General features: G+C 37.2%; 1 protein-coding gene across 1 annotated transcript in view; it reads left to right on the top strand.

Moving 5' to 3' along the window:
• Positions 1-27,722, top strand: part of TEX11 (testis expressed 11) — a 358,449-nt gene that overhangs the window by 142,893 nt on the left and 187,834 nt on the right. Inside the window, exons 7-9 of the mRNA XM_060183291.1 lie at positions 5,706-5,791; positions 15,221-15,275; positions 22,597-22,692. Of these exons, the coding sequence (XP_060039274.1) occupies positions 5,706-5,791; positions 15,221-15,275; positions 22,597-22,692 (237 nt within the window). The remainder of the gene's footprint in view (positions 1-5,705; positions 5,792-15,220; positions 15,276-22,596; positions 22,693-27,722) is intronic.

Genomic DNA, 27,722 nt, shown 5'->3' on the forward strand with positions numbered 1-27,722 from the left:
TCTTTAACCCTCTGTTAGTATGGACCCAAGGTCATTGTCGGATGCAGAAAGTGGATGGTCTTGCTTCTGTAATTGCTTCCCCGATAAATATGGGCATTGACAGGTTGATCCATACTCCCAGCCTGCCTCTCTCTTTCCCTAGTTGGGAGGGGCTCTGGGGAAGCAGAGGTCCAGGACATATTGGTGGGGTTGTCTGTCCAGGGAAGTCTGGTTGACATTATGCTAGCATCTGGAACCTGGTGGCTGAAAAGAGAGGTAATATACAAAGTCAAACAAATTGTTGACCAATCATGGACCTAAAAGGTGGAATAGTGCAGATGAACAGTTGGGGGAGGGGTCTCCATTTTGTAGATAATTAGTAGGCATATTTTAGTTACATTCCAAAGGGCCTGTGGCTATCCTAGTTTTTTATTTATTTTTAATTATAAAAAGGAAACACTGACAAAACCATAGGATAACAGGGGTACAATTCCACATGATTCTCACCACTAGAACTCCATATACCATCCCCTCCTCCACTGATAGCTTTCCTATTCTTTAACCCTCTGGGAGTATGGATCCAAGATCATTGTGGGATGCAGAAGGTGGAAGGTCTGGCTCTGTAATTGCTTCCCAGCTGAACATGAGCATTTACAGGTCAATCCATACTCCCAGCCTGTCTCTCTCTTTCCCTAGTGGGGAAGGCCTCCTGGGAGGCAGAGCTCCAGGACATATTGGTGGGGTTGTCTGTCCAGGGAAGACTGGCCGGCATCATGCTAGCCTCTGGAACCTGGTGGCTGAAAAGAGAGTTAACATACAAAACCAAACAAATTGTTGAACAATCATGAAACTAAAGGCTGGAATAGTGCAGATGAAGAGTTGAGTGGTCCTCCATTTTGTAGATTGCTAGTAGGCATATTTTAGTTATATTCCAAAGGGCCTGTGGCTATACTAGTTTTTTTTTTCCTGAGCCTGAAATCTGATATGCAGGTAGATCCAAGTTATTGTCTGGGGAGATGATGTCATTGTTGAAAAAGGACCAGAAAGCTGGATCAGGGAAGAGAGTATCTCCCTAATATGGGAAAGGGGTATAAATACTGTCAACTGTAAACCCCATTGATTTGATGTGATCTGGGGCCCATATTCAGCTTAGGAGCCGATGTGACTTCTGCATCCCTTTATATCTGAGCTTATATTCTGTGATCGTGGGTAGGAACATTCCAAGCTGCCCCAATATTGACCCATCTTCCTCAGGTGTAGCGTAGAGTATGTTGTTCATCCTCTCTTCGGAAGATGGAACATTCTCTACTATTGTTGATCCAAGTTGAGGGCAAGGTCCTATGGGGGGCCCACAAAAGGGGTCTGTTTTGTTGTTCCTGGTAGTGATGACCGGTAACAATGGAGAGAGGGATTTATTTGAGGTCTAGGCCCATCATGTCTGTCTGGGAATCTCAGGACTCCCCAAATAGGACCCCAGCTGATGGGGTGGCCTGGTAGTGACTAAAGAGTCATCGTTAAAGTATGCCAGTCTCTTGCCCTTATTCAGATTTTGCAGTCCTTGCTTTGATAAATTTAGCTTTGGAGTGAGTGAGAGAACATCAATAGGATGTAGGGGAAGAGGGTATCTAAGTCTAAGTAGACACTATTTCATTATGAACTTTATACTGGCTCACTACACACTAATATGTACTTTTGCTTTCAGGTATATATTTTGCCCATATTTATGGATACATGTGAACATATGCTCTATCTGGTCTATCTGCTCTATCTGGGCCTGGTCAATATCTAGGTTTTGGGACTTTGTTAGGAAGTGAACCATCTGAAATGGAATTAGAGAATTCTACGAAAGGAAAAGTCTCACCTGAGTAATGAGTCTAAAGAGTTGACATTTCATGCCTGATGTCTCTGGACAGAGTCTGAAGTGAAGCATGCTGAGGTGGTATTCCTTGCATTGATTAGGTTGGGATCAGCAGATGCAATATCATTTGGTATGAATTGAGAGAAGCATGCAGGAAAGTAAGCCCCACACTGAAGTTTCCAGGACTGTGAGAAATATAGGCTTTATAGAGGAAGTGGGAGTTTCCTGCTGTCTTAGGGTTTAAGATAGACAATAGATAGTTATTGCTATAATCACATTATTGGGCAATTGGGTTAACTTTGAAATATCCCTTTGTTAGGATTTGCTGTATCATACACAGCATCACCATAATTTATGTCCTTTGACATTATTTGTATGTAGCTGTGCCACCGGTTGCTTCTGTTCTCCCTTGTCTAAGTTTTTACGAGAGTCAACATATCACAGGCTCAGCCTATGTATTAAAAAGGTTCAGTCTGTGCTTTAAAAAGTTTGAGACTTTTAATAAATTTTCCCCTCTCATATTAATAGTTATTTATATTACTACAAATTAATTGGAATGTACATAAACACCATTCCCACCACCAAAAGACTGTACCCTATCCCCTCCCCCCCTGTGAAGCCAAACATCCATCCTCACCCTCAAGCCAGGGTTTTTACTTTGGTGCCCTACTCCAAATTCAGTCAAATCCTACTTTGAGTTTCCCTTTCTCTTCTTCTTTCTCAACTTCTGTTTATGATTGGGATTATCCCCTACTTGTTTTATCTTTCTGACTTAGCTCACCTAGGATAATTCTTTCTAGCTCCATCCAAGATGTGTCAGAGAATGTGAGGTTCATTGTTATTCGTAGCTGCATAGTATTCCATTGTGTATATATACCACAACTTTCTCAGCCACTCATCTGTTGTTGGACATCTAGGTTGCTTCCAGGTTTTAGCTATTACGAATCATGCTGCTATGAACATGGATGTACACATATCTTTTTGGTTGGGCATTATTGAGTCCTTGGGGTATATCCCTTGGAGAGGGATTACTGGGTCATGTGGAAAGTCCCTGTGTAGCCTTGTGTGTGTTCTCCAGACTGCTCTCTACAGAGGTTGGTCCAATTTACATTCCTACTAGCAGTGCAGTAGGGTTCCTCTGTCCCCACAGCCTCTCCACATTTGTTGCTGCTGTCTTTTTTTGATGTATGCCATTCTCACAGGGGTGAGGTGGTATTTCAATGTTGTCTTTATTTGCATTTCTCTGACAGTCAGTGACCTGGAGCAATCTTTCATGTGCTTGTTAGCCTTTTGGATTTCTTCTGTAGTTAATGTTCTGTTTATATACTCTGTCCATTTTTGGATGGGATTATTTGCTTTTTTGTTGCTAAATTTGCTGAGTTCTTTATATATTTTGGTTATTACTCTCTTGTCTGATGTATTGCATATGATTATCTTCTCCCATTCTGTCAGGGGTCTCCTTATTTGTGTCATAGTTTCTTTGGCTGTGCAGAAGCTTTTCAATTTCCATTCATTTGTTTATGCTTAGACAAATTTTTTTATTCAGTACTAAAATCTAGGCAGTTTAAGGACTTTAAGTAGTAAATCTATTTTTTTTTTTTTTTTTGCTTCCAGGGTTATTGCTGGTGCTTGGTGCCTGCAATACAAATCCACTGCTCCTAGAGGCCATTTTTCCCATTTTGTTGCCCTTGTTGTTGTTATTATTGTTGTTTTTGTTGTTGTTGTTATGTAGGATAGAGAGAGGAGGGGAGACAGAGAGGGAGAGAAAGATAGATACCTGCAGATTCACTTCACCACCTGTGAAGCAGTCCCTCTGTAGGTGGGAAGCTGAGGGCTCAAACCAGAATCCTTAATCCGGTCCTTGGGTTTTGCACCATGTGTGCTTAATCTGCTGTGCTACCGCCTGACCCTGTAAATCTTTTTTATGACATAATGATTAATTATGACTTATAAGACTGTAAGATAATAGGTTTCACACCACTCCCACCACCAGTGTTCTGTGCCCCCACCTTCTAACCCTCAATGATAACCATCATACTTCTCCTACAGTGTTAAATGTGGATTGACTATTTTTTTTCAAGTTCATGTGTTCAGTTCTCTATATTCTACATGTAAGTGAAATCATCCAACAGTTGTCCTTCACTTCCTTACTTCACTAAGCATAATCTCTTCCTGTTCCATCCATTTTACCCCAAAGGACATAATGATCCTTATTTACAAATAAATCTTTAAAGAATATTTTTTCTAAAAAACAGGAAGTTGTGATATATATATATATATATATATGGCACCTGGTTGAGCACGCTTTAGATATTGAATTCTTAACTGAGAATCTTCTGCAGTCTAAGTCAAGTAAAACTTATAAGAACTCATATATATATATATATATATATATATATATATATATATATATATATATAATCAGGTGCTTGCTAGATGGTTTCTGTAAATACTGAGGGGGATAGTTGGATAAATACTGGAATAAAAATCTTTTCCTATTATACTTCTCAGTTGAAGAATTTGTAGAATATTGTGTTAACACAGAAGCTGGGATGCTGATTAAGTCATAAAAGAGTATTTTCCTATAATACTACTAATATGCTATTTCTATTTTTATCTCAATAAAATTTTAGCCATTATATAGGGTCCATTAAATTAATTGTATCTAAAAATGTTATATGACTAGATAGTATTTTGGACACATTTCAGAACCCTAGAATTTTGAAAGCCTTATTATTGAAAATAACTTATTCATTTCCTCCATCAATGGTGGATTTTTTCTTCTTTGACTATAATCTGATCTAATGCATTTTTAATTTAATATATTTATTTGCGATTATAAGATTATAGTGTATAATTCCATATGATCTAATGGTTTTTATTTAATCTGGCTGGCAACCTGAAGAGGCATTTTAGTTTGCTCTTTTGCTGGATGATTATCTGGTTTCCCATTTCCTGTTAGAAAATAGTCTTTTCAATTTTTAGTCATAATGTATTATATTTCTTTTCTTTCTCTTCTTTCCTTTCCTTTTCTTTTCTTTTCTTTTCTTTTTTCTTTTCTTTTTAAATTGCCACCAGGGTTATTGCTGAGGCTCGGTGCTGGCATTATAAATCCACTGTCCCTGAGACCATTTTTTTACTTTATATCCTATTTTATTTGATAGTGCAGAGAGAAATTGAGAAGTGAGGGGTCAATGAGGGGAAGGGCAAGCAGAAGGGGAGAGGGGAGAAAGAGAAGCTTTACTACTTGTGAAGCTTTACTACTTGTGAAGCTTCCCCTCTGCAAGTGGGGGGCCAGAGACTTGAACCTGGATTCTTGCACATGGTAATATGTGCTACTGCCCAGCCCCTAACTTTTCAATATATAACTTGTTTTCTAATCTGAATGTTTTATAGCTCTTCATTGCATAAATTTAGATGTTTTCATAAGGAAGAATGGGCTATTATGCATAGAACACTTTATACTTTAAAGACTAAACAAATGTAGTTTTTTAAAAAAAAACTCATTCCATCTTATTTTTATATTTATTTACTTATTTTCCCTTTTGTTGCCCTTTTTATTGTTGTTGTAGTTATTATTGTTGTTTTTGATTTCATAATTGTTAGATAGGACAGAGAGAAATGGAGAGGGGAGAGGAAGACAGAGAGGGGGAGAGAAAGTAGACACCTGCAGACTTGCTTCACTGCCTGTGAAGTGACTCCCCTCCAGCTGGGGAACCGGGGCTGGAACTGGGATCCTTAAGCGGGTCCTTGCACTTTGTGACACATGCGCTTAACCCACTGCACTACCATCCGACTCCCACAAATGTAGTTTTTAATGTAAGAAAATCATAAATCTGATATGTATTTTTTCTTTTTAATATTGCAGATCAGATATCTTCATATTCTTTGTTACAACTTTGGAATTGAAGCCCACAAGCAGAATAAAAATGAAGAAAGTTCTTTCTGGCTTAGGTAATATAAAGAAAAACTAATGAATATAGATACATAAGTATAATAAGGTTCCAATAATGTTAGGAGCAAAAGGAATTATGGGACATTAGCATAAGTAGCATACAACTAACATCAGCCTGACTTCAAGAGCACATGACAGTCATATGTAAACTCACAAGGGATTGTGGGTACAAGAGACTAAGTGACTGTGTGCTGCTTCTGACTGATCTCCACTAGTCTCTGTGCACCTGGTAAACTAGGCTTAAAGACTCATGGCTCCTGCCGTATGTCTTGGCTAGCCTTTTCACCCTGACTATTTTTTATCATGATTTTTCGCACCAAATAAACACCATTGTAATAAACCCCGCAGAAGAAGCCACTGGGAATTTTTTTTTTCTTTTTAAAATTACATTAAGATAATACTTACTCTATGGTATTTTGACTGTAAACATTCTCTGACTTCAAAAGCCAATGTGTTAAAGCTATCTTCTTTTTAAATATGTAATGACTATTATTATTTCAGTTGATTGAAAAAGATGAATGTATTCTTTCCCATCCCTCCCTTTGTACATTTATCAAGAATATCAAATTTTTGAAAAATTCACTTTCATGTATTTTCCTATCAGTCCCAGAGTATAATGCCAGGTTAATGGAAGTATGGTCAGCTAAACTCAATAGTCTTAAATGAATTCAGTAATTATTGTCAATTATATATAGCACTTACTATATGCTCAGTACTATAATATTTTCTTACCAATGATCTAATATTGATCTACAAAATCACAAGATAACAGGGTTACAACTCTGCACCATTCCTACCACCAGCACTCTGGATCCCCAGTCCCTCCATTGTAAGCTACAGCATTTCTCCCAAGATTGTAGATATAGCTTAACTATTATTTCTACAACTAAATGTTTATATTTGTATGTATTCATTCTTTTTTATAAAAGGCTCCATCTTTCCAACTCACACATATACCTATTACTACATCCAAATGTCCCTCCCCTTTTCCTCTTCTTTGCCCAGGTTCTGATGTAGTTCAGAACCCAATAATCATCTCCCCCCATCATTTCTCCCCCACTTGGAGTATGGATTGTTATTATTTTGGGGATGCAGAAGGTATAATTGCTTCTCTGCTAGACGGGTTGATACATACCCCCAGCCTGTTTCTATCTTTCTGTAGTAAGGTAGAACTCTGGAGGGGTGAGGTTCCAGGACACATTGTTGAGATCATCAGCCCTAGGAAGACAGGATGGAATCATGATAGCGTCTGCAACTTGGTGGCTGAAAGGTGGCAAGATATAAAGCAGGACAAAAGGAACCAAAAAGTAGGAACAGAGCAGATGAGAATAGGGAACTTAGGGTGGAAAGAAGCTAGGAAATCCATTTTAGGCATGTTCTTAGGGGCCCAAGTATATCGTAGTTTTTGCTTGAGTTTGATAGCTAACATGGAGTTGGACAAAAGTATTCACCATGGTTTCTATGACAGCTGGGACACTGTAGAGTTTGCTTGACTTCCTTGCTACCACAAGGCACAATGTTCAGATCCCTAGTTTCCCTGGTGGCTCCCTGTGGTTTATTTTAAAAGCCGTTAGCTTTACAACTCTAATCAACACTTCCAGACTACTTTTCTTAAGCTTCTGGGTTTCTAAGCAGTTCTGCCAAGGCCCTTTAAATCTGCTGCTTGGGTTTAAAGCAATTGCAAATAGGAGGGTGCCAGTAATTTAGTGCTGTGACTCTGCTTGTGTCTTTTGCTCCCTCTCCTCCTGTTCCTACTGCATATGTAAAATCACCAACATTCAGGAAGTGAAATTTTTTTCTTTTCCATGAATTCCAATTGTTCTCTGATGAAATTGGTTGAAATATTTCATCTTATTATTTGTTTTCTGTGAGAGAACCAACTTCCTGAGACTCTGTCATTATAATTCCCTCTAGAAGTCAAACGACTATTAATTAATTAATTAATTAATTATTTTCCTTTTGCTGCCCTTGTTGTTTTATTGTTGTAGTTATTATTGCTGTTGTTCTTGATGTTGTTGTTCTTGGATTGGACAGAGAGAAATTGAGAGACGAGGGGAGACAGAGAGAGGGAGAGAAAGATAGACAACTGAAGACCTGCTTCACCACTTGTGAAGCGACTCCCCTGTAGATGGGGAGCCGGGGGCTCGAACTGGGATCCTTACACGGGTCCTTGTGCTTTGTGCCACTTGCGCTTAACCTGCTGCACTACCACCCGACTCCCTACTATTATTCTTTTAAAATTATCTTACTTATTTATCAATTTGTCTCAGTCTCTATCCAATGCTTAAATAAATTAAATAATTTTAAAAGAAACATTTCATCAAATCATCAGAGAGCAACTGGGATTTCACAGTTATATTTTCATTTAAATTGGTAATATATTTAAATAATACCACTGTAGTTTTTTCTGTTTTCAATTTGGATTCAATTGATGAACATAGGAATACACTGAGCATTTAAAAAAAGATTTGTTAGAGAAGAAAGAGCTTCACATGAATCAGTGAGAGGGAGTGAATGCTAGAGAAGGCACACCACCACTCTAGTACATGTGGTGTCAGAAGTTCAAATAGGAACCTCAGAAATGCAGACTTGATGATCTGTCAGCTGAATTATTTTCCTGGCTACAGGAAAAAGTTGAATTTTAGCTCTAGTTGTTACATATGATTTAAATATCTGCTTAATTATTTTTGAGGGACATAAAGATAACTTGGTGAAGTATTTTCAAATACCTTAGAAAATGATATATATTTATTTATTTTTTATTAGTCATTTAATAACGATTGACAAGATTGTAGGACAACAGAGGTACAATTCCATACAATTCCCATCAGAGTTCTGTATCCCATCCTTTCCACTGGAAGGTTTCCTATTCTTTATCCCTCTGGGAGTACAGACCAAAGATCTTTATGGGGAGTAGAAGGTGGATGGTCTGGCTTCTGTAAGTGCTTCTCCACTGGACATGGGCATTGACATGTCGATCCATATCCCAAGCCTGTTTCTATCTTTCCCTAGTGGGGGAGGGATCTGGAGAGGGGCTCCAGGACAAATTGGTGAGGTCATCTGCCCAGGGAAGTCAGGTTAGTGTAGCATCTACAACTTGTAGGCTGAAAAGCATTAAGATGAAAAGCAGAACAAATTGTTTAATAATCAGGAACCTAAAGGTAAGGTTAGAACAGATAGAACTAAGAGTCTTCATGTGGGAAGAAGCTAGAAAGTCTGTTTTGGGTATAGTCCAAGTGGCCCATGACTTTACTTTTTTTTTTTGGATAGGATAGAGAGAAACTGAGGGGGATGGAGAGAGAGAGAGAGAGAGAGAGCGAGAGAGAGAGAGAGAGAGAGAGGGAACTGCAGACCTGCTTCACCTCTTGTGAAGCGACCCCTCTGCAGGTGAGAAGTTGGGGCCGTGAACTCGTTGCGTTGATTAAGTTGAGATCAGCAGAGGGAGGTTCTTGCTGCCTTAGGGTTAAGAAGAGAATAGTTACTGCTATAATCACATTATTGTGCAGTTGGGTTAACTTTGAAATATCCCTTTGTTAGGATTTGCTGTATCATACACAACGTCACCATAATTTGCATACAGTTGTGCCACCAGTTGCTTCTGTTCTCCCTTGTCTAAGCTTTTAAGAGAGTCAACATATCACAGACTCAGCCTATGTATTAAAAAGACTCAGTCTGTGCTTTAAAAAGTTTGAGACTTTTAATAATTTTTTCCCCTCTCATAATAGTGATTTATATGACTACAAATTATTTGGAGTGTACATAAACACCATTCCCACTACCAGAAGACTGTGCCCCATCCCATCCTCCCCGCCTCCCACACTCTGAAGCTGAACATCACCCTCACCCTCAACCCAGGGTTTTTAATTTGGTGCCCTACTCTGAGTGACTTTATTCTTTTACATTTTAACCAGTAATGCATGGTTAAAATGCAGTTCTGTTGCTCAGTATTCTTACCAGAATTATGCATTATTGTAATTGACTGGCTTGATGGATTCTTGGAATTACCTTGGAAAATATTCACAAACACGCCAGAAGATTTTAACCAAGATTATAGATTTATTTAGTTAAGAGAAAAATGCATGATAGGCAGTGTGTGGGTTTAACTTGAGAATGAGGGAGCCTTTACTTTAAGCTGCATGTAGGGTAGAAATGAATTCAGTAGGAAAAGACTACACATTTCTGTAAGTGTGTGGGCTTAATTCAAAGTGAGAAAATGCCTACTTGGAGCTGCATACAGATTTTTATGGAGTTCGCTTGGAGGTGGGGCAGAAATTAGCTCAGTTGTTGAATTATGGGATAAGCAAATAATGATTTGTGAGACTGGTGACTATGGGCATGGACAGATATACTTTATTTACTGTGTTTTAAGTGTATTGGGTAAGTAGTAATCTGATTACGTCTATCCCCGAGCAGTGCCTTTTAAGTACTCTGGGTTGAACGTTTCCTGAATCGTGTTACTTGAAAAGACCCAACCCAAGCTAAACAATTAATCATGATTCTCAAGCACGTCATCCAGAGAAATTGCTTGGTGTTGTAGCAGCAATGGAAATTTCAAGGATTCAAGACACTTAGGTGGCAAATTTATTTGTAATCTTTAAAGATTTATTTTGTTAATTAGTGAGAGAGTTTCACATGAGAGAGACAGGGAAGGAAAGAAACAGAGCAACAGACCAGAGCACCACTCTGGTTGATGGGACACTGGGGATTGAACAGGACTTGAAACATGCAATTTTAATGTTCTGTTAGTTATTTTCAAGGTCACTAGGTGGCAATTTAAAAAATGCAGACTTTTTTCCTTAACAGTTCCCATTCTTGGTGATTTTTCTGCATTCTTTTATTATTATTATTTATTTTAAAAAGGAGATATTAAAATCGTAGGATAAGAGGAGTACAACTCCACATAATTCCCACCACCAGATCTCCGTACCCCATTCCCTCCCCTGATAGCTTTCCTATTCTTTATCCCTCTGGGAGTATGGACCCAAGGTCATTGTGGGATGCAGAAGGTGGAAGGTCTGGCTTCTGTAATTGCCTCACTGCTGAACATGGGCATTGACTGGTAGATCCATACTCCCAGCCTACCTCTCTCTTTCCCTAGTAGGATGGGGCTCTGGGGCAGTAGAGCTCCAGGACACATTGGTGGGGTTATCTGTCCAGGGAAGTCTGGTCGGCATCATACTAGCATCTGGAACCTGGAGGCCATGATGTGACTCTTTTCCCTTTTTTCCTCTAGTTGTTTAGCTCTCTTGCATCTTCATCAGTGTTTTGTATTTTTATTAGGTATGTAGTGCCATTTATTTTAATTTTTATTTCTCTGATGACAAAATGTGGAACATCTTTCTATAGGTTAATTGTCACTTGAATAATTTTTGTGGTGTGGTGCCAGTTAAGAACTTTAGTGTTTTCTTTCATTTTAATTTTTTGTCCACCAGGATTATTGCTGGGCCTTGGTGTTAGCATGGCAGTTCCACCACTCCAGATAGTCTTTTTTTTTTTTTTCATTTTTCTTCTGATAGAGGATGAGACACAGAGAGATGTAGCAGGACAGGGGGGGAATAGGCAGAAAGAAGAACAAATTTCATTGCACTGCTTCATTTCTTGTGGGATTGGGAGCTTGAACCCAAGTTTTCATGCATGGCAATTTTACCAGGTGCATCACCACCTGCCCCCATTCATTTTTAAATTGAGTTGTTTGTTTTCATATTAAGTATATAGAGTTCTTTTAAGTATTGTGGAAACTTTTCTTTATCAGATCTGTCTTTTGGAAATATCTTCCCCAAATCTGTAGTTTTTTTTCTAAATTCCTTGATGCAAAGCAGATGTTTTAAAATTTCAGTGAAGTTCAGTTTATCAAATATTTCCTTTATGATTATATCTTGAAAGGCATTTTATTTCCAAGGTTATGTAGATTTTCTTCTATGTGATTTTTCTATGAGATTTATGATTTTGTACTTTATATTTGGCTGATGATTCATTTTGAGTTACTTTATTTGTAAAAGATGCTATTATTTGGAATTTGACTTGTTCCAGCACAGTTTGTTGAAGATACAATCTCTACTTTATTATGTTGTCTTTGTTCCTTTGTCAAAGTTCACTTGACTGTATTTATGGTCAGGTCTCTTATTTTGTCCCATCTTTTTTTTTCTTTTGCCAATAACTTGATTGCTATAGCTTTATAATAAAGTTTGAATCTGGGTAGCATCAGTCCTCCAATTTTGTTTTTTTAATTTTTATCTATTTATTATTTTTATTTACTTTTTTATTGCATAGAAATAAAGAGAGATCAAGAGAGAAGGGGGAGGTAAAGACAGGGAGAGAGAGACACCCCTACAGCACTGCTTCACTGCTTATGAAACTTTTTCCCAGTATATGGGGGGGTGGGGGCTTAAACTCAGGTTCTTGTGCTTAGTTGCATGTGTGCCCTACTGGGTGCACACCTGCCTGGGACTAAGATTTCTTCTCAATTAATACTACATTGAATATTCTAGACTTTTTTTTCTATAGAAACTGTAGAATCAACTGTTAATATCTGTCATTTAATCTGATAGAATTTTGATTGGAATTATATTAAATCCATGGAGCACATTGGGAAGACTTAATTTTAAAAGAAATAAAAGACTGTGTGATAGTTCACCTCGTAGAATGCATGTCTTACTACAGTTGAAGACCTGAGTTCAAGCCCACCTACTGCATGGAGACACCATGGATACACTGGGGGAAGTTCCATGGGGTTGAGTGGTGCTGTGGTTTATCTTTCTCTCTGTGTCTCTCTTTTTCTCTATCTGAAATTTCTAAAAGGAGAGAATAAACAGGTCGAGGAGCAGTGCAAGTCCTAAGTTCAATTCCCCATACCACCATAAATGAGAGATTTCTGGTAAAAAAGAAAATGAATGAATGAATGAATGAATGAATGAATGAATGAATGAATGAATGAATGAATGAAAAAGGAAAATATCTTGGGAGTAGTGAAATTGCACATGCATGAGGTCTTGGCTCTGAAAAAATAAAATGAAAAGTATAGCATAACTACACTTAAAATGAAGTTGAAAAAGGAACTTTAACCTATATGCTAAAATATGACAGACAATGAACACATAAAACACATATTGAAACCACAAAAAACAGAAAAGGAGTAGAAGACAACAGAAAAAAAAGAAAAGCACCAAATAAAAAGCAGAATGAATATGGTAGATACTAATCCAACTATATAAATGATTACTGTGTTTTCATTGTGCCAGATATACCTAATAACGTAATATGGTAAAGTACAGAGAAATTATGCATGTGTGAGGCTTCACTTTCATAAAAAGAAGGAGAAGGAGAGGAATAGGAATAGGGAGAGGGAGCAGTGGGAGGAGGGGTAGCGAAATGAGGAGGAGTTTAAAAAAAAAAAAGACAACTGTAAGTAGAACGTTTAATGTACCAAAGGTGACATCTAACTAGGCCAGCATTATACATTTTGTCAGCAAGTAGAAAAACTCAGCTTGGTAATTTTGGACCTTTATAGTTTATTTTCTAAAGAAACATTTCAAAGTAATATTTTCAGTTTAGTTCAGGTCACCAAATTTTATTGACATCCTCACCTGGAATATCAATTTTACGGTGTCTAAGCTTTGTTTTACACTTTAAGTTTTAGGGTTTGAAATCCCAAGGGATAAATTATTATGGTATTTGTGGCTATAAGAAGTTCCACCGATAATATTGTTTGGTAATTAAAATAAGGAAATGAAAATACGTTTACTCTTCAACCTCTCATTCTCATTTTAATGCCAATCTAGGAAATAGTTGAAAATTACTTAACTGCTAAATTGCCTCATTTGACTGCAAAGTGAAATTAGTACATCCTCACAAAGGTATTGTGAGGTATAATAAATATCATTAAAATATTTGTTTCTATGAAAACCAATCTATGAGATTTGGATTCGAAAGTTCTAACTCCCACCTGGATGGAGAGATTTTATTTGTGATTTAAACCCATCACATATAATTTTAATATTATTTAATGGGGAAGTTCATATTATAACAATATAACCTTACAGTTTATAGTAATTTGGATGCATGAAACAGCAAGATGAGATTCAAGAGATTGGTATGCAAATATGCAGTACTTAGGTTCAGAGAGTTACTTGCAGAATCTTTCTGCAAGAGTGGGAGGACACTTCTCCAAATAAAAATTCTTGATTGCTTTTTTCAAAGCCTGGAGAAGACTTCAGAATTGTTGTTAAAATTTCGGAAGGCTCTGGCTGGCCGGGCTGGCTTCACGGGCGGGTAACAGAGACGCGGAGACAACGGCTGGGCAGGGAAGCTGTATTTCTTTATTCAGGAACAACGATTCACAAACTAAGACAAACTAATCACCAAACAGAACTCTGCTGTCTCTATGCAGCAGCACTCCCTCTTACTCTGTAACTCGGCAACTCTGCAACTCTCGAACTCAGGAACTCAGGGACTCTTGGACTCAGGAACTCTCGGACTCAGGAACCCTCTCTCGGGGTTCCTTGGGGCGGGGCCAAGTAGGCCCGCGAAATTAACAGGACTCATCCAATTCTCTTGGCGGGGGAGGGCTAGAACAAACCAATGTAAAGCATACGACACAGAATCATTATACTGAATCTGGATGGTATCTCAAAATCACCCAGTGCAATAACCAAAATTTATACTATATTTCATAAGTAAGACATCAATATCATTTGTTAATTTGAATCTAGGTTAGATCTCTCATATAGCCAGTTTTTTTAATCTGTTTTGGACTTTTATGAGTCTACTTATCATTTTCTTTGTAAATAAATAGTTGCCTTTGATAAGTCACTGTGTCTGTTGCCCTAGCTCTTACATTATTCAGGATAATTACAATGTAAATGCATACAACAAAAACTTCTCTAATCATTTCATTATAAAATACAATTGTGGTGGTCCGGGAGGTGGCGCAGTGGATAAAGCACTGGACTCTCAAGCATGAGATCCTGAGTTCAATTCCCAGCAGTACATGTGCCAGAGTGATGCTTGGTTCTTTCTCTCTCTCCTCCTATCTTTCTCATGAATGAATAAGTAAAATATTTTTAAAAATAAAATATGATTGTGCTTATTAGAATTGGTGCTTACTAAAGAAGAGCTTGTATGCATATGCAAATGAGTTTAATTCAATATATGGACATATACACCTATATGTATAGCCAACTGGAAGAAACAGTAATTTAGTTATGATGTTAATTTATTCATTTTATCCTGAGAAAATAGTGGTTTCCCACAATTAGGAAGTATTGCTTTATATGATTGACTTACATGTACTAATTGGCTAGTAATTTGTTGTCGTTCAAAATAGAAAGTCTGGAATAAAGTTAAACATTTTTTCCTAGTGATATATAATCTTGAAGATATGTATATATATAATTTAAAAATAATACATCTGTTTTTCCTTTTTTTAATAGCCAAAGCTATGATATTGGGAAGATGGATAGGAATTCCAGTGGTCCAGAAATGCTGGTAAGAATTATGTTAAAGGAGGGCCGGGCGGTAGCGCCGTGGGTTAAACGTAAATGGCGCAAAGCGCAAGGACCAGCGTGAGGGTCCCGGCTCGAGCTCCTGGCTCCTCATCTGCAGGGAAGTCGCTTCATAGGCAGTGAAGCAGGTCTGCAGGTGTCTATCTTTCTCTCCCCCTCTCTGTCTTCCCCTCCTCTCTCCATTTCTCTCTGTCCTATCCAACAACAACGACATCAATAATAACTACAACAATAAAACAGCAAGGACAACAAAAGGGAATAAATAAAAATATTTTAAAACTATGTTAAATATTTAAGAAGTGATAAAATATAGTTCACAATTGAAGTTTTAATAGTTTACCCCCATATATGAATAGATTATTCATTGAGAATAAAATTTAATATCTCAATGAATTAATTTATGCAAAGTCTCCATTACTTGTTATTTATATCTATTGAGTGAATGTATGTAAAATGCCTAGAACAATGTTTAACTATATAAGATTTAGGTTTTATTATTATATAGTAAGATTTTTCTAGCTTATACCCTAATTACCCAGATATAACATGCTTAGTATTGAAGGTTAATTTTGATATTTAGTCAGACAAGATATGATTATGCAGATACACCTGACAGGGAACTAAGTCAGTGTATACCATAGCAAAACAGAAATATAGTAGTATATCAATAAAAATACAAGTTAACACGTGTATGTATGTAACAATAGAGAAATAAAAAAGTATTAGATGTGAACCCTGCTCTTAAAAGGTTTAGATTTGAAAGGTAAAATTTGTACAAGTAAGTGAAAAGAAACATTATACAACCTTGAAAAGGAAGAAAAATTTGACAAATGCTAAAACAAAGATGAACCTCAGGATATTATATTGAAGTGAAATAATTCATCCAAAAATACAAATATTGTATGGGCTCATTTAAATAAGGTACCAAATTCATAGAGATCAAAACAGAATGGTTATTGTAGGAGTTCTGTGGGAGGGATAAATGGGGCAGTATTTTTCACTGGGTAAAGACTTTAAATTTTCCCAGATTAAAAAAGTTCTGGGTAGGGACCATGTGGTGGTGCACCTGGTTGAGCACACATGTTATAATGCACACGGACCCAGGTTCTAGCCCCTGGGCCCTACCTACAAGGGGAAAGCTTTGTGAGTGGTGAAGCTGAAGCAGAGCTTCATGTGTCTCTCTGCCTCTTTCCCTCTCTATCTTCCCCCTACCCTCTCAATTTCTGGCTGTCTGTATCCAATAAATTAATTAATTAAATAAATGTTTTTAAAAGTGAAAAGTAAATTATTAAAAGTTCTGGATATGTATAATAGTGAAGACAATACAGAATATGAATATTTCTAGGGCCACTGGACCAGACACTTAATTTTTAATTTTTATTTGTTTATTTTGAATTGTTATTAATGATTTATGAAATTATATGATAATAGAGGTATATAGTTCCACACCACTCTCATGACCAAAATTCTGTGCCCCTACTTCTCAACCACCATAGTTCTCTGAAGGTCTTAGATATGGGCTAACTATTCCCCCCAAGTTCATGTTGAACCAGACTCTTGAAAGTTAATCATAACATTAAGTTTAATGGTTGACACTGTTAATTTAATTTTATTTATATTTTATTATAATAAAAAACAATAGTAAAGCACTGTAATAATATTAGACAATAGAATATTATAGCTATACAATATGAATAAAAACAGATGAGCTATAATAATTGCAAGTGTTTTCACATATGATATTGAATAAACAAAACAAGATATAAAGAAGTGTATACTTTGATTTCACAAATGTGAATTCCAAAAGCAAGTAAAATGAATACATGGCAATAATATAAGCCAGGTAACTATTTACTTTTGTTTGGGCTAGTGTCAGAAAAGGGGCATGTATTGAACCTGTTCTGTGCTGTTGACATACTTGTGTTTGCTTTGAAAATTCATAGCTGAACTTTTGAGATTTTTTACATTTCATTTGTTTTTATTTCTGTCAAAATTTAAATAAACATATTTTATAAAGTTAGTATAAGTGAAAAATAAGTGATAAAATATATGTTGCTGAGCTGTGTAGAAGTACATGCAGTAAAGAGCAACATTGAGGTTGAGGAAATGAGTTAAACAAGTTTTCTACTAGAAGATAGGCCTCGACATTTTTGGAGTAGAACAGAGTCAGTATATTTGCTAGGAAATGACACCTAAAAACAGTCAATGAGAGAACAGAAAGCTCCAACAGAACTCAGATAAGATTTCCTGAAACAGAATTTATTCTCTGTAGTTGGTGAATGCAATGAAAACAATGAGAAGAGGAAAGGCAGGGCAAACATTCTTGGGGTTGAAGGTCATTAACAACTAACATTGTTGAAGAGGTAAAGCATACAACTTGGCAGTGCAGCAATTGTCTCTCAAGGTTGGGTATCAGAAAATGTCTAGGTCATAGTTTCCCCCTGTGTATGGATCTTAACCAGTAGCATAATAGAAAAGGGAGGATGTGTGATATATATGCAACCAAGTGTGGGCATAAAAACTCTGTAATCTGAGTTTTAAACAAATGCTTCTTAAAATCTGCATGAAACCACAAAAGACCATGAACAGTCAAAAAGATTTTGATAGAAAATGAAAACAAACAAACAAACATTGCAATACCCAACTTCCAAACATACTACCAAGCAATAGTAATTAGAGTAACATGGTATTGGAACAAAACAGAACTCAGACAAATGGAACAGAATAGAGAACCCATAAATACACCCATAGACATATGTAAAAAGAATGTCTGACAAAGGAATCACAATGAAAAGAAAGCTTCTTCAACCAATGGTGTTGGGAAAATTGGTATTCCACATGCAGAAAAATGAAACTAGACTACCACATAATACAAAATTAAATCAAAATTATTTAGAGGCTTAGATATTAGCTCAGAAACTCTAATATACATGAAATCATCAATGAAGCACTTCAGGACCTTAACATCAAAGATGTATTTGTAGACTCAAACCCATAGGCAATGGAAGCTAAAGAAAGAATAGACAAATTGGACTACATCAGATTAAAAAGTTTCTACATATCAAAAGAAAATTCTTAAAGATAAAATGTTAACCTAGCAAGATGGGTTAAATATATTTGCATATCACATGTCTGACAAGGGATTGATATCAAACATATAGAGAAATCATGCTCACCAGCAAAAAAGAAACCCAGTAAAATATATGTGAGGAAACTATCTGAATTTATAGTTCTCTAAAGAAGGCATTCAGATGGCCCACAAACATGAAAAATGTTCAACATCAATTATCATTCAAGTAATACAAATTAAAACCATGTGATACTGTTTCATACTTGTTAATATCCACAGAAACAGAAAACCAGAAATGTTGGTGATAATGTGTAGAAAAGGAAACTCTGGTACACTGTTGGTGGGATTGCAAACTGGTACAGTCCTTATGGAGAAGCATATGGAGGGTTCTTATACTGATAAAAATGGAAATACCTTATGATCCAGCAATACCTCTCCTAGGTATTCAGTTCATGAAAACACTAATCTGAAAGGATACAGGCACTCTTGTGTTCACTACTGACAATAACCAAATAATACGATCAACCTAAATGCTCAACAACAGATGACTGGATAAAGAAGCTATGGGGTACATGTTCAGTGGAATACTACTCTAATAAAAAAGATAATTGCATTTTTTGGATAAGATGAATGGAATTGGAAATGACTAGTCTAAATGAAATGAGGTGAAGGACAACTATGAGATCCTATAGTCTATATGTGGAGTATACAGAGCAAAAGAGCAAATGGGAACCAAACTGTCCTGCAGACTTTGGGAGAATTATGGTGGTTACGGGGGTGGGCACACAGCTTTGATGTATGGTGAAGTGATTTATATATACAATATATAGATGTGAAATTATTCTCCTGAAAGCTTATAATTATGTAAAACAATCAGATCACTATTAAAAAAAATAAGTACTGGGCAGGGGCAGATAGCATAATGGTGATGCAAAGAGACTGTCATGCCTGAGGCTCGAAGTTCCAGGTTCAATCCCCTGTGTCATCATAAACCAGAGCTGCTCAGTGGTCTGGGGAAATAATAAGTACCAAATTACATCAAAGGGTATATTATCAGGGAGTCAGGCGGTAGCCAGCGGGTTAAGCGCAAGGGCTGGCATAAGAATATGTTGTCAGCAACACAATAGTCATAGGAAGTCATACCACACCACTGATAACAAGATTAATCAAACAAAATGTGAACAAAAATTTTAGTCGTAAGTGGAGCAGTACATGAGTGCATGAGATGGAACATATATATCTCAGCTGTGCCCCAATAAAATACTCATACTCATTTTCTCAACTGTGAATGGAACATTCTCAAGGACTGATCATATGTTGGGGCACAAAAACAGTCTTATCAAATATGTGATAAGAGGGATGCTTCACAAGTGGTGAAGCAGGTCTGCAGATGCCTGTCTTTCCCTTTCCCTCTCTGTCTTCCTTCCCCTCTCAATTTCTCTCTGCCCTATCCAATAAAATAAAAAATAAAAAAATAAATAAATGTGATGATAGAAATAATAAAAACATTTTTAAGTTCACAAAATGGTATGAAACTAGAAATCAACTATGGTCAAACTCAAAGTATGGAGAGTAAACAATATGCTTCAAATACATTTGGGTCATTGAAGAAATCAAGAGAGAAATATAAAACCATCTGGAAAACAACTAAAATGATGAGACTGAGTTACAGTGAAAGTGGTTTTAAGTGGTAGATTCACAGCTTTACAGGTACACATTAACAACAAAGAATGATCTCAAACAACGTAACATCACATGTGAAGGAACTAGAAAAGTAACAGCAATTAGATCCAAAGTCAGGAGAAAAAGGAAAATAAGAACAGCAGAAATAAATGAAAGAGAAACCAAAAATATATAAAATATCTGTAAAACCAAGAATTGATTCTTGAAAGACTCACTAAGAAAGTGAGAGAGTCAGAAATGGGTGAAGTGGGTGCTGTGCAGTAGCGCAGTGGGTTAAGTGCACATGATGTAAAGCACAAGGACTGACGTAAGGATCCTGGCTTGAGCCCCCAGCTCCCCACCTGCAGGGGGATCACTTCACAAGTGGCGAAGCAGGTCTGCAGGTGTATCTTTCTCTCCTCCTTTCTGTCTTCCCCTCCTCTCTCAATTTCTCTCTGTCCTATCCAACAACAGCAGCAGCAATAACAATAACAATCACAACAAGGGCAACAACAAGGGCTACAAAATGGGAAAAATAGCCTCCAGGAGCAGTGGATTCATAGTGCTGGCACCAAGCCCCAGCAATAACTCTGGAGGAAAAAAAAAGAAAAGTAAAAAAAAATGGATGAGGTAATGCTGGGCTAGCAAAATAGTTCACCGAGAAGGGTACTTGGTTTACAATGTACATGTCCCTCATTTGAAGTCAGCCTCATTGAACTGGGGGTGGGGGGAGCCTTCACTGTTATGGTGTCTATCTCTGTCTCTTTTTATCTGAAAAAGTTGGAATGTATTCTTGTCTTTACCTTCCATATGAATAAGGTGTAGAATTCCATATTAATAAGGTGTAGAATTCTTGTCTGTACCTTCCACATGAATAAGGTGTAGAATTTCAATTCTAATATGCAGTCTATGTAGCCCTGTAACCACTACACAGATCAAGATAGAAATTCACATTACCCTCAGAAGTTTCCTTGGCAACTTTCGGCTGGTAATTCTTACCCCCAACATAAGCCACTATTTTGACTTATACTGCTATAAATTATTTTCGTCTTGTCTTGAGCTTTATATGAATGAAGCCATACAGTATATACTGCTTTATGTTTGGTTTCTTTCACTTAACACAATGATTTTGAATACACCCTCTGTTATATCTTTCTAATTATTTTTGTATACTAGGTAGCTGGTAATAAGAAATGCCATATTTACTCATCAAATTTCCTTAGGGTACTTGATAAATGAAGAGTCGTTCAATAATAATAGTAATAACAACAATAATAATGTATATCATATTTACTGCATCTTGGGTTTTTAAAAAATATTTATTTATTTATTCCCTTTTGTTGCCCTAGTTGTTTTATTGTAGTTATTACTGTTACTGTTATTGATGTCATCGTTGTTGGATAGGACAGAGAGAAATGGAGAGAGGAGGGGAAAACAGAGAGGGGGAGAGAAAGACACCTACAGACCTGCTTCAACGCTTGTGAAGTGACTCCCCTGCAGGTGGGGAGCTGGGGCCTCGAGCCGAGATCCTTACACTGGTCCTTGCACTTTGTGCCACGTGCGCTTAACCAGCTGCGCTACACCCAACTCCCTACATCTTGGTTTTTGAATTAAAAGAACAGTTAGATCTGTGGTACCCTAAGTATCATTAATTTGGACTCACAAAGTCCTAATGTGTATAATGTGTTCTTTCTTTCTTTTATTTGATAAGACCAAGAGAAATTGAGAGGGGAGGTGGAGACAGGGAGAGAGAAAGAGGCACCTGCAGTACTGCTTCACTGCTTGTGGCGCTTACCCAGTACAAGTTGGGCACAGAGGCTTGAATTCTGATCCTTGTACATAGTAATGTGTGCACTAAACTGGCTGTGTCACCAACCAGCCCTTGTACTGGTTAGAATATTGCCTTTGTCTGTCCTCAGTAAACTTAGATATAAATTATCCATTTAATGTAGGGATCTTTCATTCAAAATGTTAATCTGTAGTTAGATACATTGATCAGAATAATTTTCCTTATCAATGTTGAGCTAGAAAGTAAGACTAAATTTGTCAATTCTTTACTCATTTTAAAACTTAGCTGAGCTGGAAGAATTTTTTTCTGTAGAATATTGCCTGTTTCTACTAATGTAGTGTTATGTGTACACTTTGTTCAATTGGTGAATCACAGCTAGGCTGTAAAGTTCTTATCAGAGGGGTATGCCTTTATATTTATATAGGGTTCTAATACAGTGGTATCTGTATTGGGTGGAAAGATGATAGAATTAAATATCAGCTGTGACTTAGTTTCCTTAGTTTTTTAAAATGGAAGGATAAAGTATTTTAATGCTCAAACACTGTTAAAATAATTCTATTAACATGATTATATTAAATTTGAATAATTTATTACTTTTGATTTTTATACAGTATTTCCTGTTGGCAGTATAATAATGAGAGACTATACCAAGGTTGCATAGTTATTTAAGGAAATCCTTTTTCACAGTAATGACTTAAGTTTAGAAGATGTCTGTTGTTTGCTGTTTAGCTGTTGTATTGCAATAAAATCCTCAGTTGTGTCCTTTAAAAACTTTTGTTGTAGGCTAAAGTTCTTCGCTTACTAAGCACCATATATTTGGAAGGGGATGACAGAGAATATTATGAGAAGGCCCTCAATGCTATAAATCTAGCAAATAAGGTATGAGGTTTTTACTTTTATATATAAATGCTGATTCACATTATTTTCTTTTAATAATAGTTTTTGGTTTTTTGTCCTTTTTAAAAATTTCTTATAAAATAGAAATATTGACAAGATCATAGGATAAGAAGGGTATAATTTCACACAGTTCCCACCACCAGAGCTCCGTATCCCATCCTTTGAAGCTTTCCTAGTCTCTACCCCTTTGGAAGCATGGACCCAGGATCATTATGGGATGCAGAAAGTGGAAGGTCTGGCTTCTGTAATTGCTTCTCCACTGAACATACTCCCAGCCTTACTCCTTGCTCTAGTGGGGCAGGGCCCTGGGGAGGCGGGGCTCCAGGACACATTGGTGAGGTCATCTGCCCAGGAAAGTCAGGTTGGCATCATGGTAGCATCTGGAAACTGGTGGCTGAAAAAAACATTAAGATATAGAGCAGAACAAGTTGTTAAATAATCAGTAACCTGAAGGTAAGAGCATAACAGATGAAATTTGGAATCTCCACTTTGGAAAAAGCTAGTAGGTCTATTTTAGGTATATTCCAAGGGGCTCATGACTTTACTAATTTTTGCCTGAACCCAACAGTTAACATGCAGGTGGTCCAAAGGTACTGTCTGAGGAGATGGTGTCAGAGATGGGGATAGGACTAGAAGTGTTTTTTTTTGTTTGTTTGTTTTGAGGTAACCTATATGTTACTCCACCCTCACTCCTATCAAATCACCGAAAGTCCATTGAGTCACAGAAAGAAAAGGAGAGAAACCACAACACTGGATCTTCACCTTGTGTTGTGACTTCCCCATATGGAGCTGGGGTCAAACTTGAGCTGTACATATAAGTTACCTGCTTTACCTAGTAAGCTATCCCTCTGGCCCTGAAAAAACTTTAACATTGATTTTTTTCCCCTCTAAGGTTATTTCTGGTGCTAGATGCTGACACTACGAGTCCACTGTTTCTGGCTGCCATTTTTTTCTAATTTATTTGATAGGACAGAGAGAAATTGGGGGTGGGAGGAGATAGGGAGAAAAACACTTGCAGACCTGCTTCACAGCTTGTGAAATGCCCCCCACCCCAGCAGGTGGGGGGCATTTGAGCTGGGGGCTCAAATCTATATCCTTGAGCTTAGCACTATGCATGCTTGACCAGGTGCACCACTGCCCAGCCCACTATATTGATTTTTTTTTCAATTTAAGAACACTGGGGCCAGACAGTGGCACAGTGGCACACACTATACCTTTTAGTGCTGTCTCCAACCTCTTTTATATTATCTTTATTTCTTTTTTTATTCTTTCTTTTGATGTGCTTTCTTTTTCACTGAATAATGACTTTATTGAGTATTTTCAAATCATTTTTATTAGGCAGTTGATGACCTATGGATACAATTTCCTATTGCCCTTTAAAGGTGTATACACACCATTCCTATTGGGTTTCCAATGTTCTCTTTACCATCTGTCTCTTGTTTCCCCAGAGTCCTTTGTTTTGCCATGACACAGCACATCCAGTTCAAATTTTGCCCTGGCCTTCCCTTTCCTTCTTTGTTTCCTAAGTTCCAACTATAAATGGAAACTTCCAAAATTTGTCTGTCTCCTGGCTTATCTCACTCAACATGATTCCTTTAAGTTCCATCTAAGATGAGAAAAATGAGATAATTTTAGTAGTATTTAATTGTATGTGTATACCACATCTTCCTTTTTAATTTATTTTTTATTATTTAATTTTTTATTTATAAAAAGGAAACGTTGACTAAACCATAAGATAAGAGGGGTAAAACTTCACACAATTTCCACCACCAGAACTCTGTGTCCCATTCCCTCCCCTGATAGCTTTCCTATTCTTTAACCCTCTGGGAGTATGGACCCAAAATCATCATGGGATGCAGAAGGTGGAAGGTCTGGCTTCTGAAATTGCTTCCCCGCTGAACATGGGCATTGACAGGTCAATCCATACTCCCAGCCTGTCTCTCTCTTTCCCTAATGGGGAAGGGCTCTGGGGAAGCAGAGCTCAAGGACACATTGGTGGGGTTCTCTGTCCAAGGAAGTCTGGTCGGCATCATGCTAGCCTCTGTAACCTGGTGGTTGAAAAGAGAGTTAACATACAAAACCAAATTGTTGACCAGTCATGGACCTAAGGGCTGAAATACTGCAGATGGAGAGTTGGGGGGGTGGTCCTCCATTTTGCAGGTAGCTAGTAGGCATACTTTAGTTATATTCCAAAGGGCCTGTGGCTATACTAGTTATTATTTTATTTTATTTTTTTTTGCCTGAGCCTGAAATCTGACATGCGGGTGGATCCTAATTATTGTCTGGGGAGATGATGTCATGGCTGGCAGAAGGACCAGAAAGTTGGATCAGGGAAAAGAGTAGCTCCCTAATATGGGAAAGTTGTACAAATATTATTGAATATAAACCCCATCGATTTGGACCACATCTTTCTTAACTATTCACCTGTCATTGAGCATCTGGCTTATGTATAGGTTTAAGTCATCACAAATTGTGCTAGTATGAATGTATGAATGTGGATCTCTTATCACACACACACACACACACATTTGTTTTATTTTATTGGGGAGATTAATGGTTAAATACATTTGTTGGTACATGTATAAAATGTCTTTCACTGTGCATAAGCTTTACAATTTGATATAGTAACATTGGTATATTTTTGTTTTAGTCTTCCTTGCAAATGGAATTTTAACACACTATTGGTAGAGAAATTACAATTCAGGGATTGGTACAGTGGCGCACCTAGTTGAGCATACATGTTATAGTGCAACAAGGTCCCAGGTTTGAGCCCCTGGTCCCCACCTGCAGGAGGAAAGCTTTGCAAGTGGTGAAGCAGTGTTGTAGGTGTCTCTCTAACTCTCTTTCTCCCCTACCTTTTCAATATCTGACAGTCTCTATCTAATAAATAAATGAGTAAATAAATAAAGATAATAAAAATGAAAAAAGAAAAATTACAGTTTACTTACCTTATATTGCTACACAAATTTATTTATGAAAATTTAATACAATAGAATTAGAAAATTTTGAGTGTTTAGATAGTATATCACAAACAAAATAAAAATGGATTTAAAAAAATCCACCTTCAGGGCCCTATTCTGGCAGTCCTCAGATTCCCAAACAGACACGATGGGCCTAGACCTCAAATAAATTCCTCTCTCCATTGTTACTGGTCATCTCTATCAGGAACAACAAAGTAGACCCTTTTGTGGGACCCCCATAGGATCTTGCCCTCAACTTGGATCAACAATAGTAGAGGATGTTCCATCCTCCTAAGGGAGGATGGACAATATACTCTATAGTACACCTAAGGAAGATTGGTCAATATCGGGGCAGCTTGGAACGTTCCTACTCATGACCACAGAATGTGAGTTCAGATCTACAGGGATGCAAAGGTTACATAGACTCCTAAGCTGAATATGGGCCCCAGACCTCATCAAATCAATGGGTTTTACAGTCAGCAATATTTATACCCCTTTCCCGTATTAGGGAGCTACTCTCTTCCCTGATCCAGCTTTCTGTTCCTTTTCCAGCCATGACATCATCTCCCCAGACAATAACTTGGATCCACCTGCATATCAGATTTCAGGGAAAAAAAAACTAGTATAACCACAGGCCCTTTGGAATATAACTAAAATATGCCTACTAGCTATCTACAAAATGGAGGACCCCCCCCCCCCAACTCTTCATCTGCACTATTCCAGCCTTTAGGTCCATGATTGTTCAACAATTTGTTTGGCTTTGTATGTTAACTCTCTTTTCAGCCAGCAGGTTCCAGATGCTAGCATAATGCCAACCAGACTTCCCTGGACAGATAACCTCACCAGTGTGTCCCAGAGATCTGCTTCCCCAGAGCCCTTCCCCACTAGGGAAAGAGAGAAACAGGATGGGAATATGGATCGACCTGTCAACACCTATGTTCAGCGGGAAGCAATTACAGAAGCCAGACCTTTCACCTTCTGCATCCCACAGTGACCTTGGTTCCATACTCCTAGAGAGAATAGGAAATCTATCAGGGGAGGGGATGGGAGACAGAGTTCTGGTGGTGGGAATTGTGTGGAGTCGTACCCCTCTTATACTATGATTTTGTCAATTTTTCCTTTTTATAAATAAAAAAATAAATTAAAAAAATTAAAAATCCAGCTTCACTAAAATGACACTTTTTGCTTCACATACTTTATCAAGAAATTGAAGAGTTGGGGAGATAACTCAAAATACTAGAACCGGCATGCCTGCGTCTAAGCTTCAGTCCCCACCACCACCATAAACTAGAGCTAAATAGTCTAGTCACTTTTCTTCTCATTAAAATAAATAAGTATTTAAAAGTAAATAAAATATTTAGGAAGTTGTGGGGATGTGGAACTGTACCCCTATGTCAACCATAGCTCTGTCAATCAACAATCCCTCAAAGTGATAAAAAGTAAATTATCAAGCACTAAGTGAGAAACTTCCTAAAAAGTATGGGATATAGCAGTTATTTATTTACTACATAACTCTGTTGATCTACCCAGTCTCAGTAATTATCACTTTCCTGGATCAGATAGATATATTTTTATTCTGTACTTGATTGGAACTGAGATCTAATTTATCTGAATTATCACTATGCAGGTATTTGTAATCTTTAAAGCTTTGTAGTGATACTTCTTTTCTACTAAATTTCGTTGAACTATACTTTTATATAAAATGGAAATTACAACCCATGGGCCCCTGCCAACAGAATGGGAGAAAATATTTACTATTTATTTGATAGAAGTTTAATATACAAGATATATAAAATATTATCATTAAATAATAAGATGAACAAAAAGTCCAATTGGAAACAAGTAAATACACTGCATAGATATTTCTCCAAAGAAGATACGCCAATAGTCAACATAACGTGGAAATATGCTCAACTTGAATAATTATCTGAGAAATGCAAATAAAAATTACAATGACAAAGCACTTCACATTCACTAGTGTGAATAAAATTTAAAAATAGACAAAGGCAATTGTTTGTGTGGATACGGATAATTAGAACCTTTATGCACTGC

This window comes from Erinaceus europaeus, chromosome X (assembly GCF_950295315.1).
Source record: "Erinaceus europaeus chromosome X, mEriEur2.1, whole genome shotgun sequence".
NCBI classification, from domain to species: Eukaryota; Metazoa; Chordata; class Mammalia; order Eulipotyphla; family Erinaceidae; genus Erinaceus; species Erinaceus europaeus.